Source organism: Ochotona princeps, chromosome 6 (assembly GCF_030435755.1).
Source record: "Ochotona princeps isolate mOchPri1 chromosome 6, mOchPri1.hap1, whole genome shotgun sequence".
Lineage (NCBI taxonomy): Eukaryota > Metazoa > Chordata > Mammalia > Lagomorpha > Ochotonidae > Ochotona > Ochotona princeps.
The window spans coordinates 78,603,328-78,617,793 of NC_080837.1; the positions used below are offsets into that span (position 1 = coordinate 78,603,328).

General features: G+C 46.8%; 1 protein-coding gene across 2 annotated transcripts in view; it reads left to right on the forward strand.

Moving 5' to 3' along the window:
* Positions 1 to 14,466, forward strand: part of OTUD7A (OTU deubiquitinase 7A) — a 287,564-nt gene that overhangs the window by 226,533 nt on the left and 46,565 nt on the right. For both annotated transcript variants that reach the window (XM_058666537.1, XM_058666538.1), the window contains exon 6: positions 2,692 to 2,874. In XM_058666537.1, the coding sequence (XP_058522520.1) occupies positions 2,692 to 2,874 (183 nt within the window). The remainder of the gene's footprint in view (positions 1 to 2,691; positions 2,875 to 14,466) is intronic.

Here is a 14,466-nt window from a genome sequence, read left to right on the forward strand (position 1 = left end):
GGCTCTGGATCTTTCTCACTCTGGCCTTGTAGGGCTCCCAGGAACTGGAGCAGGAAAGGTGAGAAGAGGACATGACTGATCTGGAATCTCCTCCAAACCACCAGGGACCCGGACTGGCCCTGTCCTCCAGATTTCCTGTCTATAGATTCAGTCTGTTTTTCCACCAAGGCCGAGCTGGCCCTTCGCATTCCCTAGGCCAGCTTCTGTGAGTCACAGCTTGCCATCCTGGCCCTCCTGCAGAATGAGGTGGGAAAAGTGTACAGGAGGGCTCTGCCTCCCGCTCAGAGGTGCCGGATGTGCCTGGGCTGGAACTCTCACTCCAGCTGCTCTTTGGACATTCTTCCATGCTCACTGTCAGTCAAAGACAGAGGGTTTTGTAGACTGTGTTGCAACCTCCTCTCTACCTCCATGTTCATTCTCACCAAGTCCTTGTTTGCTATCAAGCATGGTACGGGTTACCACCAGGATCTTCCCTGGTAAGGACAGTGAGCCTGAGTCTAATCAGAGAGAAATACACCCATGTGGTGACAGAACACAGGGGAGCAGAGGAGGAAAGCAGCTGCATACGCCTTTGCTGGCAGCTGGGTACCTGCCTTCCCAGTCTTAACAGTGGACCCTCTGCCTAGTACATGTTATGGAGCATGCCACCCTGCTACAGGGGCTTCCAGGTGACCCACGACGCTCACACAGGATACCTCCAGTCCAGCCTCCAACTTGGGCTGAATGGGCTCATCATGGCACCTTGGACAGAGCCTCTGGGAAGGGCCTCTTAGAGGGGATGGGAGGACAAGCAGCATAGGCTGTCTCTGGCTAGGAGAAGCCCTGAGGGTGAGTGGACTGGTGCCCAGAGCCAATGCCCACCTACCCCAGCCGGGTGGCCACAGTGTTATCCTGGAGCCACCTGCTGTGGCTGGCGTGGCCCTGCAACAGCGTGCAGCTCAGTGGAAAGTGCCCAGACACCTTACTGTGTCCAGAGAGGGGCTATGGGAAATGCCATTACCACACCAAGCCTGGGCATCTGTCTGTGACATGCCAGGGAACTGCTTGTTTCTCACTGTGGCCTCGGGATGTTGAAGCCCTTGGCCCCTGTCCTCTGCCACCCTCTGCACAGCCAGAACTCAGGTGCTGTGCGAGTGTTCTAGTACACACCTCTGCTCCCGTGTGTCTTTGTAGTAGGAGCTGGAGTACAGCATGCCCCCTACCCCACCCACCACCTGCCCTTTGCTGAGCCCTCCTCTGCAGCCTAAGCCTTCTTTCACACTGTACCCCCTGGCCCCACACTAGAGCCCAGTGCACACCAGGCCCTCACCCCTACTATGGCATAAATCCCCTAAAAGCAGGGTTCTGTCCCTCTCTGCTCAGAGCATGAATGCCCATTTGATCGTCACTAACTCATATTCAGAAAGGCCAGCTTTTGATCATGGGTGATGTGTGAGCACAGTAAGCTTTATACATTGATTCTTTGGCAAGCAGAAGGGCAAAAATATGTTCTCCTAGTTCTTTAGTTTATCTCACCTGAACTAAGGCTGACACTGATACTGCCCACCTCACCCCCTACTCTGTGGCATTACCTCAGTGCCCCCTTAGACAAAGATCTTAAATAAAGATCCTGTTGTTTATGGGGGAGGGTGACCCACATGGCTTTAGTTTACTTTCCTTATCCTCTGAGATGTGCAAAGATGCTGCTGTTGTGGACTATTCACTGGCCTGCAGGGGGAAACAGCATTAAATGGTAAATGACTTCATCAGTAATTTAACTATTATGGCTGATAGGATGGTCTCTACAAGAGAAAACAATGAAGAAAGACAAAGGGATGGTTTTCCAACACTGTGTTAATGCAGCCACCTTCTTGGGCCTATACTTCGTTCCTACTTTGTTAGGACCTGCAGTCTGATGTGAACCAGGAGGAGGATAAGATTGGATTTGCTCCTTAAAACTAAGGCTAAGCTTATAATTCTTTGTTTTCAAAAAACTGCCTGTTGCTTGATGAGGTTAGGTGTGCGGTGTGATCAAAGTGTGTTGTTTCCTTCCTTTTGTAAGAAGCCCCAGGCTTTGTGAGCCAAAAGGCAGAGCTACTCAGCCACCCCACGTCCATCCACCTTTACACCCCCAGTGCCTCTCCACCATGGCTGTGTGCCAGCCCAGGGTCAGCTGGGGCGCTGGGGACCCTGACCGCAGCCAGCATCCCACCCATTGCAGAGCTGATCTCTTGGGTGCACCTTCGCCTAAGGCTCTCCAGTGAAGGACTGTCTTCCCAGCTTCTGCTGTTCTATGTCAAGCCAAAAGGAAACAGTAGAACTCTGAACAAAAACCCAAAGAAACTTTAGGATTGCTTCTCCATCATTTTGTAACTTTGTGCTTTTCTCCCCACAGCTAAATTTTCTGAGAGCATATGAACATTAGGAGCGTAGTGTTTTGATGGCATGTGCATGTATGTGTGTATGTGCACATGTGTGCGTGTGGAGGCTGTGTGAAGTCACGTACTTAAAGAGGATAACAGTTACAGGTGTGAAATTTACTTCCAAAGATTGGGCAGAAGGTAATTTCCTCTTTGAAAAATACAAATTACCAATGGAGAATTCATTAGTTTTCTTGTAAATGGGCTCTCCTTCTTGCCACGGTTCTTTTCCATAGTACAATGTTGTTTGTGTATTGAAACTGTATAATCTCTTGTTATTTCTTGCCCTTAGGCAAAAACTGGGACCTAACAGCCGCTCTCAGTGACTATGAGCAGCTCCGACAGGTGCACACAGCCAACCTGCCGCATGTGTTCAATGAAGGGAGGTGCCCCAAACAGCCAGAGCGAGAACAGCCCCAGGCCGGGCACAAGGTGGAGCGGCCTTGCTTGCAGAGGCAGGACGACATTGCCCAAGGTATGCAGCTTTCTGGGTCCATTGGTGCACCAGGGCTGGAGTGAGCTGGGTGGTGCCAGAGAACACTGGAATCCCCAGCTTCCAGCTGCAGGAAAACTGGAGCCCCAGCACCTCACTCCTCATTGTGGACTGTAATGTCCTCTCCAGGCCCTACCTGGGCCTCCACCAGGCAGGTGAGGGAATGCAGTACCTTAAGACCTAAGGAATGGTTTGACTGTGGGGCTTGGGTGAAAGGAGCCCTCAGCAGTGTGGCAACTGCAGAGGATACCTGAACCAGGTTGGACCAATGCTTGGGACTCTGGCCATGGACACTGTCACCACATGGTGAGCAGTCCTGGGCTTTTGGGAGGCCTGAGAGATTTCTGCACCCATGGTGAGTACGCCATAAGGGAATCGGGAACAGGAATAGGTCTCTGGCCTCGCCCTGCCACTACCAGCTTGTAGCAAGAGGAACCTAGGAGGTGGGTGTTTGACCACAGGGCTTGGGTAAAAGGAGCCCTCAGCAGCATGGCAGCTGTGCAGGATACATGAGCCAGATCAGACCCAATGCTTGAAACTCTGTGGACACCGTCGCCACGTGGTAAGCAATCCTGGGCTTTTTGGGCACCAGTGTGCCAAGTGGCAAGAGCTCCACCTGCTGGCTGCACGGCAGCGAGCTCTAGGGTTTTGAGGGTATGTAATTGCTACCTAAAGACATCCATGGATAAGGCCAGTGTTAACATAGGTGAGGGATGAATCCTGTGTGACTCCCAGCAATGAGGTCATTGAATTTGCTGGCAAGCGTGGGGACTGAGACCTGGTGGTCTCATAGATCTGGTGGTCTCAGAGTCCATATGATCTGTTTGGGTCAAACTGATTCACCAGTCCACATGGAAGTCCTGAGATAGGCTGTTAGCATAGAACATCGCTGACTGCCACATGCCAGTCTACACGAAAGCTATGGCTGGGGCATTTCTAGCAGGGCTAGATCCCAGTACCTGACTGAGTGGTGGAACAGGGTATGGGTCACATTAGGAAGGGTCATGACACCAACCGACATGCAAGAGAACCAGGTCTGGGGGTAGATTCTGCAAGGGATAAATGGGCCAAACCCTATGGAAATACAAGTCCCACTGGTTAGCTTAAAAGTTGGGGTGGTGATTCATGGAACCTGCCATCACTCATAGGTGAAGAAACCAACAACAGTCTGGGCAGGTCAAGGCAGCAGCACCCAAATGTGTATAATAAAACAGGGTGTGGTGTGGACCAGGCTGCAACGTTCACCAGCTCATATGAGGCCAAGATAGAAGGGTAGACTATGCCGGGCACTGACCTAATACCCACTGGCATGTATGATGTCTGGGTCTGGGAGTAGGTCAAGTGGGGGAACTTGAAAAACTCCCCAGGTGGATCACAACTCTCACTGATGATCACATGGTACAGGCCTGGGGGTTGGGCAAGCTAGGCAAAGTAGCTCCAAAGGCTGCCTAATGTGTGGGTTGGTTATGGAAGGGGGAGGACTGGGCATGGCTGAGCAAACGTTAGCTTACCAAAAAGAACAGAAATCAGGCTGGGGGAGATACAGATGGTGGGATAGGGTAAGGACATGGCTAAACAGATGGAGAAATATTAGCCAGGGTGAAGCAGAGAGGACATATTCCAGGAAATAGAAGAGGACAGAACAATAGCACAGGGGTAGCTGGAGACTGACAGACACAGGAAAGCAGAGGAACAACAATGTGGTGTTGCAGTGACTGATACCCCAGCAGCTTTCAGCAAGTGGCGATTGGAATTGCAGCAGCCAGAACTCCCCCAGCAACAAGGTGGGAAGGGACTTTCACCAGGAGTTGAGGCAGTGAACCCAGATGAAGATCTGCCCGTTCTGCTGGTCTGTTTGATTTCACCAGGAGCAGCGACAGAACAGCAGATCCCAGATGGGCAGTGTAGGAACAGGGTAGATTTCACAGCCCAGTCCACGTCCTAGAGTCAAATTGGGTGCCATCTTGTTTAAGGAGGCAAGGGCTATGGACAGTACTGTGCTTGCACTAAGCTGGTAGTAAACTCATTTCAGGGTCAGCAAACTGCAAAACATGGCATCCTACAGGTCCCACCCAAGAAGGGCCAGGTAATGCTCAGACCTGACAGCCAGAAGATCAAGAACTCTAGTAGGCACCATTTCTTACAGTGTGGCAAAGAATTTAAAACTGCAGAGACAACAGTGAGCTGCCCATGTGCTGAGCTTGGCAAAAACTAGCTGAGCTCTGTGCACTGCACGGGTCCTACAGGAAAAAAAATACCAGCTTCGGCATTGTATGGCTCAAAATAGGTCCATGTGGACCTTATACCTAGTGGGCAACAGGTTCCAGCAAGATCAGCAGCACCGACAACCTAGATATATAGGACACCAGGCATCTCCCTAATCCTGGGACCTGCTCTTACAGGAAATGGGAGAAAGGTTATACAGCCAATGGTGCAGCCTCAGCATGGACTCACAGGTGGTGCAAAGTGGTAAGCCAGGAGCTGGGGCTACAGAGATCATGGTAGAAATCTAACATAAGAACCCAGACTTGGAACTCGCTGGAGGGAGTGGCACAAGTGACTTCAAACAAAGAGCCATGTACCAACCATAATAAGTAAAATCAAACTGTAGACTTGTGGGTGACACAGCTTAGAAACCTGCCCCAAGGAGAAGATTCTGCTAACCAGAAGTACAGTGACCAAGAGCAAAAGAAGAGATAGAGGCATAATGAATCTCATCAAAGACTCCCCTGCAAAGGAGCAAAATCATTGGCCAACTTCAGAGTTCACTGAGAAAGACATCGAGAAAATGGGGGATACAGAATTTTATAACACTTGTTATAAAACTTCTTAGCAGCAACAAGAAGCACACAAAGCAGGCATTCAAGGAATTTAAGGAATATGTCACACTGGAAATGAGTCAAATGAAAGCTGATATATCACAAATGAAGAACACAGTAGAGCAAATTAGAAGTCCAGTGGAGAGTCTCCAAATAAGAATGAAGGAGGCAGAAGAAAGAATCTCAGAATTGGCAGATATTTCCTGTCACCAGGGGGAAGCAAACAAAAGCTGGAGGCAGAGCTGGATCAGGCTAAAAAGAGTATTCGAGAATTGAAAGACACTATTAAAAGGCCAAATAGAAGAGTTACGGGAGTACCAGAAGGTGCAGAAAGAGAAGCTGGGTTTAGAAATGTATTTAATGAAATAATAAAGGAAAATTTCCCTAATCTAGAGAACGAATTGGGAAACAACATCCAGGAGGGGCACAGAACTCCCAACAGGCTTGATCAAAAGTGATCTTCACCGCAACACATGATAAGCAAGCTCTCTCCAATCGAACATAAGCAAAAGATCATTAAATGTGCACATGAAAAAAGTCAACTGACATATAAAGGAATGCCAATTAAACTCAGAGGAGACCTCCCACAGGAAAAGCTACAGGCCAGAAGAGAATGGAGCAACATATTTCAGATTCTAAAAGCAAAAAGTTGTCAGCCCAGGATAACGTACCCGGCAAAACATTTCTTTCTCTTTGAAAATGAAATGAAATTCTTCCACAGTCAAAAAAGTTAAAAGAATAGGCCTCTTCCAAACTTGCCTTACAAAGGATACTTAAAGATGTTCTCTTGACAAAGAAGAGGAATAGTACCCACCAAAACCAAAGGCAAATGTGAAGAACATCCCAGTCAAATAACAGAAGACTAAATCCGTGAACAACCCATTGTTAAATGACACGACCAAATTACCACACATTCATACTAACCCTGAATGTAAAATGCTTAAACTCTTCAATCAAACATCATAGATTAGTAGACTGGATTAAAAAAACAAAACCCATCTATTTGTCTCCTACAGGAGACACATTTCACCAACAAAGATCAGTGGAAACTGTATCTAATGGGTTTTCTTTTCTTTCTTTTTTTTTTTTTTTTTTTTTTTGGTTTCATCTCTTCAAAACACTTTGTTCTGATCAAATTCTTCACTGACTCATAGATCATACAGTAGCATCATTTTCTTCAAGAAGGTTCTTGATTTTCTTTTTCATTTCTTCAGTGACACATTAGTCATTCGGTAGCATGTTATTTAACTTCATGGTGCTGTTAATTTCCATTTTTCTTGCTGTTGTTGATTTTGCATTGTGATTTTTCATTTAAGGGGATGTATGGTAACTGTGTACTGGAAACTATCATATCCTGATGTGAGGATACAATGCAGTATGCATCTCTACTTCCAGACAAAGATGGACTCCCAATAAAACTGTTTACTGTATCTTGACAGTAGGAAGCTGGACTCTCTACCATTGTCCATGCCCACAATGATGGACATATGACTGTGAATGAAGAACTATACTATAGTAATGATATAGGGTAACTCAGCGAAGGGGGAAGGAATTGGGGAGGGGATAAGGTAAATCCCAGAGCCTATGGAACTATATCATGATAATAATAAAAAGAAGTAAAATTTTTTAAAAATCAGGCTGGAGCACAGGTCATGCCAAGCTAGGCTCTTATACCTACTGGTCTGCATGAGCCAAGGATGCTAGGGCACAACATGAACGACAAAAGCTAAAATAGGTGAGGGGCTATGCCAAGCTGGGTCAGAGCAACCACTGGCATATTCATGATCTATGGCTGGGAACAGGCCTGGTTGGAGAGCTAAGAGAATGCCCTGGCTGGGTTGGGGTTCCCACTGGTGAGTGCGGTGGCCAGAGTGGGAGATTCATTCTGGTCTGGATATGACTGTAGTGTCCCTTGGCATAAGTGTGAGCTGGGGCTGGGTGCACCAAACCAGGATAGACTCCAGCACCATCTGGTGCTCTGGAGGGCCAGCGTTGTTGTAGGACAGACTAGGCTAGGTCTCTGCCCCTACTGAGCCATGTGTGAGCTATGTCTGAGTATGGATCAACCTTGGCTGGGCTGAAACATCTAGACCTGGAATAGGTTGAAGGCCAGCAAAGAAAAGCCACTGTTCCTGCCAGGACAGGAGGTAGACTAAGTAGGGCTGGCCCATGGACCCACCAGTATGCGCGAGATCTGGCATTGGGAGAGTTTCTGATGGAGGAGCATGGGAAACTCTTCTGTCAGAACACAGTCCCTGCAGGGGAGTGCAAGAACCATGATAGGCAGCAGCCCAGACCAGACAAGAGAAAGATACCCACTGGCATACATTTGGCATAGGTCAGGGGCAGACTAGGCTGAACCAGTTCACATCCCCTGCTGGCGAATTGGAGCACCAGAACAGAATGTGGGTCAGGCCAGGTTCAATAGCAACACATACCAGTACACTTTATGGGTGGGATTGGGTGCCTGCTGGGCTGCGCTAAGCTGTAACCCCCACCAGCATCAGCTGAAATTAGGGGGTGGGCCGGTCCAGGCCAGGCTATAGCACCCACTGGCAAATGCCAAGGCAAGAGGGCCATGCCAGACTAGGCTGCAGAGCCTAACCAGCACACATGAAAACCAGGAGAAGAGAGAATAAAACTGGTAAGGGAAATGTGGAGGGATCCCCTACTGGACAACCACTCCCACTGGAGAGATGAGTCGGGATGGGAGCAGACCAGACCAGGTAGGGCTACAACACATGTGAGCCAGATCAGGGAAAAGTCAGGTGGGCTGACTGTTCCTACTGGTGCAAGCATAAATCAGAGTGGTTGAGGGTTGGTTGGGCTTTGCCGCAGCATCAGCTGACACATGTTGGCACTGGGGGCTAATTCTGTCAAGTTAAACTCCAGAATCACCTAGACAGTGCATGATCCAGGAGTGGGTGTAGCCCAGTAGGGCAATAGTGGGCACCTCCCTCTTGGGTTATCATTCCCACTAGAGAGCATGAAAACTAGGACTGGGACAGGGGTGGCTAGACAGACAGGCACCCGCCAGCATGTGTGTGGGCTGGATAGTAGGGCTGGTTGGTTTGAATTAGGCTTCAATGCCCATTGACATGTATGAGAGCTGAATGGGATGTGGGACAGACTGGACCAGTCTGCTGTACATACTGGCAAGCGTGGGAACCAGGGCAGGGGGTAGGCCTTGTGGGGGTTATTGCTGGTCACGCCAACTAGGCTGCAGCTCCCACTGGTTTGTGTGAAGGCTGAGTGTGTGCTGGGCAGAATCAGGCTGGATTGCAACACCCATATGGAAGACAGGGCTGGAAACAGAAATGACCCAGCAATTGCAACCACCAGCATATGCATTAGCTGATTGGGGTGACAGACTGTGCCGGACCCTGTACTGGCATGCACACACAAGAATCAGGTCTGGGATCACCTCAGACAAAGTTTCTTTGGGGATCCCTCCAACTGAACTGCTGATCTCAGAACCCCAACCATGAAGAGAAGTGCCGGTTCCATGCTCTGACAATGGAGTGGAGTGCATGTGTCAAAGCTAAGCCTCAGAGGCTCAGACGGAGCAGTGGACAGCATATCCAGGTGCACATGAAGGATATGGCAGTCCATCAGAACCTTCAGAGGACACCTGGTACCACAACAGAAGACAGAGGGCAGAACAAATCAATCAACTACCCCAGCCATGTGTTGGCAGTGAAAATCTGGGCAAACGGAGACTCTAAGGAGAATTATGTCAGCCAGTGGATCCTGGAAAGATTTCATCGTACCTGGAATGGCAACATTCACAGCAATTCAGAACTGTTGAACTATCAAAACCACTTGAGCAAGACCCTCGGAGCATGCCCCACATCGGTAATCTGGGATGGGTGAGAGACTGGATGGGGCTTCTCTCTATCTCCACCCTTCCCCCAGATACAGAAAAAAAAATAATGTGGAAACAATGGTCTTACCCACTTTCCTGTAGCTCTTGACCATTTGTGCCCTAATCAACTATATAAAGATTATCAAAATAAAATATTTTTTTTAAAAAAGACCTAAGGGATATTGAGACCCAACATTCCTCCCAAGGCCCTGGATTTTCCAAACCAAACTAGTATTTCCCAAGCAGCAAATTTCCAAGTCTTCTCTGCATCATGTCCACGTGTCCCAGCTTTCCTATTAGTTCTTTTAATTTGTATTTATTTTTAAATTTTTATTCCAGAGACAGAGAAATAGAGAGCAAACCCATCTGTTGACTTACTCCCCAAATGTTCACAACAGTCAGGGTTGAGTTGGAACCAAAGCCAGGAGCTGCAATCTACAGCTCCCACGTGAAGGGTGGGGACCCATCTACTTGAACCATCATAGGAGCCATCTGGCTGCTGCCGCCTCCCAGGAGCTGCACTGGCAGAAAAAGGTCCAGAACCAGAACCAGGGAACACACATCCTAACTGCTAAGCTGAATGCCTGCTCTTCATCTTCTTTTACTTCATTGCAAAAAGTTGTTGTGCTTCCTGTAGCAAAGGAAGCAGTATGGAGACATGAAAGGAAATTTTTAGGTTTTCTTCTCCACATCTTCCAAAAATCTCACTGAAGTACTGTGCTGACAACATCCCACTCTGCCTCCTTCTGTTCCTCTTGCTACACTTGTTCAGAACACAAGCACACCAGAGTCAAATGCCCATTATACTTTGCAATGCTTCCCCAAGCGTGGGTCACCAACATAACCTCTTAGTAGCTATGCTTTTTTCTACATTCTACATTAAGTCTTAGACCACTCCTGAACTCAAAATTGATCTGTTTTTCCTGGGCATTTTGTGTTGGTTTTTGTTTGTTTCTTTGTTTCTATGTTTTTTTTAAAGATTTTATTATTATTATTGGAAAGCCAGATATACAGAGAGGAGGAGAGACAGAGAGGAAGATCTTCCATCCGATGTTTCACTCCCCAAGTGAGCCGCAATGGGCCGGTGCGCGCCAATCCAAAGCCAGGAACCAGGAACCTCTTTCCGGGTCTCCCACGCGGGTGCAGGGTCCCAATGCATTGGGCCATCCTCAACTGCTTTCCCAGGCCACAAGCAGGGAGCTGGATGGGAAGTGGGGCAGCCAGGATTAGAACTGATGCCCGTATGGGATCCCAGAGCATTCAAGGTGAGGACATTAGCCTTTGAACTACCATGCCAGGCCCTGGACAGAAGTCTTGACATTATTAAATTAAAAGCATACATTGTTGGCATAGTAAATTCACTCTGAGAGTGCTAACCCAAAGAGAGACAATCACCAGGATATAGGATTGGAAGTATAAAGATGTTGAAGTTTGTATTTCTTATAAACATAGAAACAGGGCCCGGCGGCGTGGCCTAGCGGCTAAAGTCCTTGCCTTGAACGCCCCGGGATCCCATACGGGCATCAGTTCTAATCCCGGCTGCCCTACTTCCCATACAGCTCCCTGCTTGTGGCCTGGGAAAGCAGTCGAGGATGGCCCAAAACCTTGGAATCCTACACACACGTGGGAGACTTATAGGAGGCTCCTGGCTCCTGGCTACAGATTGGCTCAACCCCAGCCATTGCGGCCACTTGGGGAATAAATCAGCAGACGAAAAATCTTCCTCTGTTTCTTCTCCTCTATATATATTTGACTTTCCAATGAAAATAAAATAAATCTTTTTTTAAAAGACTTCTGTCCAAAAACATTGCTACTCGCCATATGTGAAAGGGGTGTTTCCCTCCAATCTTGCCAGCTCTAGATGTTATTGCTATTGTATTCCTATTCTGAAAGGTGGAAAAAATATCTCATTTCACATGCATCTTGTCATTCGCTTTCTGGCCAGTTGAATTTCCCCCTCTGCAGTGTGCCTCTTCGCATGCTTTGTGAATATTGTGTCAGTAGATTTGACTTTTCCCATCAACTTATAGTTCTTTCCTAAGTAAGGCTACAACATATATATGTTTCACATAGTTATGTATATACTTCCTTTTGTATCACTTGCTGCATGACTTTGATTGCAGTATATTTTTGCCATGTAATATATTTTCACCAATATTCACTTCTGCCTGGTGACTTCCTTTCCTATTTTAAAAACCTCCTGGAAAACAAAGTTCCTGAAATAGTTTGATATATTTGTTTCAGAATTTGTTGTATAGGCCATAAACGACGACAGCACAGGATCTAACTTTGCCTTCTTCTGGATCAAGAGTGGGCTATGTGAGCATCTTGATTGAGCAAGGAATCCTTTTCCCACTGGGCTAATGGTGTCATGAATGAGATTCCCATTCTGTCCACCCATGTCACACTTGACCTTGCTTGTCATGAAGTATAAGGGGACTTCCTAAAGTTCATGAAACATGTGGCCCTTTGAGATGCCAGTTGAGCAGCCCATGTCCAATAGGGAAGTATCTGGGCTTGAGTCCTAACACCACCTCCCAATTCCAGCTTCCTGGAAATCAGACACTGAGAAGCAATAAATGATGGTTCAGCTAATTGGGCCCAGCCACCCACACGGGAGACTTGGATTGCATTTATCACTGGTTCAGCCTGGACTGCTGCGAGCATTTGTTGAGTGAACCGGAGGCTGAATGCACTTGCTCTCTGTATATCTTTCATTCTCTCAAATAAATACATAAAATCAATTTTGAAAGAGCTTCATGGAAAATGTAATCTGAAGGTAAGTTTATTTGAGGTCGGATATTGTTTAAATCTATCCATAGGTTTATCCTAATACATATTCTTCGTGAGGTTTTTTTTTTTTTTTTTTTGATGATGCTACATATAAATGAGTTTCAAAAATTTCTTGCACCTGCAGTGCGTGTGTAGCCTGGTGATGAAGATGCTGCCATCCCATGTTGGAGTGGCTCAATCCAGTTCCCAGCTCACTGCCGACTGCACCCCTGCTTCACACCCGGCCCAGCTCCAGCCACTGAGGGCACTGGGCAGTGCAGCAGTCAGTGAGAACACTCTCTCTGTAATGAATTCTTCAAAAATGTATAATTGCATCAAAATAGACTTATCTTAGAATTCCACCTGGTGCTAATTCATGCTAAGGTGCTTGGCTATTTTATTTGCCAGGCTCTTTCCGGATATCTTTTTGTTGTTGTTGTTCAGTCCTATCTTCTTTGATTAATTCATTTTCCTACTGGTTTGGAAGTTATACATTCTTCTCTCACTCATGTCGTAATAACCTCTCTTCTATTAAAACCTGCCTTTTTCTATTGTTTTGAGAACACATGTGCAACTGTATTTTGACCTGTAAAATATATGCGTCTCAGTATGCTCTTGTCTTCTCCCTTCCCACCTCCACTTGTCTGCAATCCTATTGAGGTGATTGTCCTTGCTGTGGGTTCTCTAGAGAATTCTTTACTTGTTCACATGTATTCATTTTTCTTTTGCCAAAAGAATGCTTCCTCAAAGACCACCTTCACCAAGAGTTTTTACCTGATGAATCCCCCTGAAACAGTTTACAGGATATTTTTAAATTTCTGTTTTAATGGAATATAAATTCCCTATTCAAGACATTTTCTTAGAATGTTTTGCAACCCCCCCCCCCCGTCTTGCTCAGTTTATTTTTATGTCTTGCTAATAGATTAGTTTGATCTATGATCTAGCACACTAATCCAGTCTTTGGTAAATGTGTTGATGCCAACATCCATAATTTATAACTACAAATTACTCTTTGTAATCATTATTTCACATTTTAGTATTTATTTATATTTGAACAAATTTGCCAGGCTTTTTTTTTTTTTTCATTTTATTTGAAAGGCGGAGACAGGGACTGACAGAGAGAGCTTGCATTCACTTGTACATTCTCCAGATTTTCACTGCAACCAGGGCTAGGCTAGACTGAAGCCAGGAGCCCTTAGATGTGGGCATCTTAGGTAGTGATTTGGGTTCTGCACCGTCCACCTCAGGCACGCTTGTGAGACTGGTCCTCCTGGTGCCCTAGCAGAAGAACTTTGCTAACTTTCTTGATTGGTTCTTCTCTCCTCATTTGCTTATGCATTTCCCCTTGAACTCCCAGTACCTGTGGTGAGTGAGGGCCATCTCCCTGTGCATGCAAACAGAGAAGGACAGGAAGCATGGGCAGTTCTGTGCACCTATTTTAAAATTTAGGAATTGTTCTAATCTATCATGGTAAAACACACAGACACATCAATGGCTGTCGTGGAGGTAGAGGTTTTTGGCTCAGAGTTCCCTGGCAGCAGGAACCACAGCACAGAGCCACACAGGGAAGCCCCAGGTAGAGCTGGAGGCAGCAGGAGACCAAGGAATGCTCCACTCCAAGCCTGCACTGTGGCTGCCGTGGGAATGGCTGGTGAGGTAGGGTAAATAGCCCCAGGAACCAGCCAAACCTGGGAAGGGCAGCCTCTCCCCAGTGAGGAGATGCCAGAGTATCAAAGACATAGAATTAAGCAAACACTGTTAATATCCCTCCTGGCTCAAAGGTTCAAGGTTAGAGTGGGTGGTCTCAGCAGAGGGCAAATTTTGCATGTTCTCCCACTGTGGTTGGTTGGTTGGGCACTTGGCTCATTGATTGGTTTTCAATCCATGTTTCTCTGGCACAAACTTAAAGCATAGTTAATTGCTATAAAATATTTTGTTTTTATTCAAAAAGAAGAATCATTGAGTTTGTGTGTGTGTGTGTGTGTGTGTGTGTGTGTGTAACTCTCATTTTAGTGGCAAATACAAAAGGCTTCTGAGATATAACCTTGGATTCAAAACTAACTCTGTACAAAATCAAGGTCTCTGCTTCTTCAGCTGTCATAAAATGTTCCACTGATG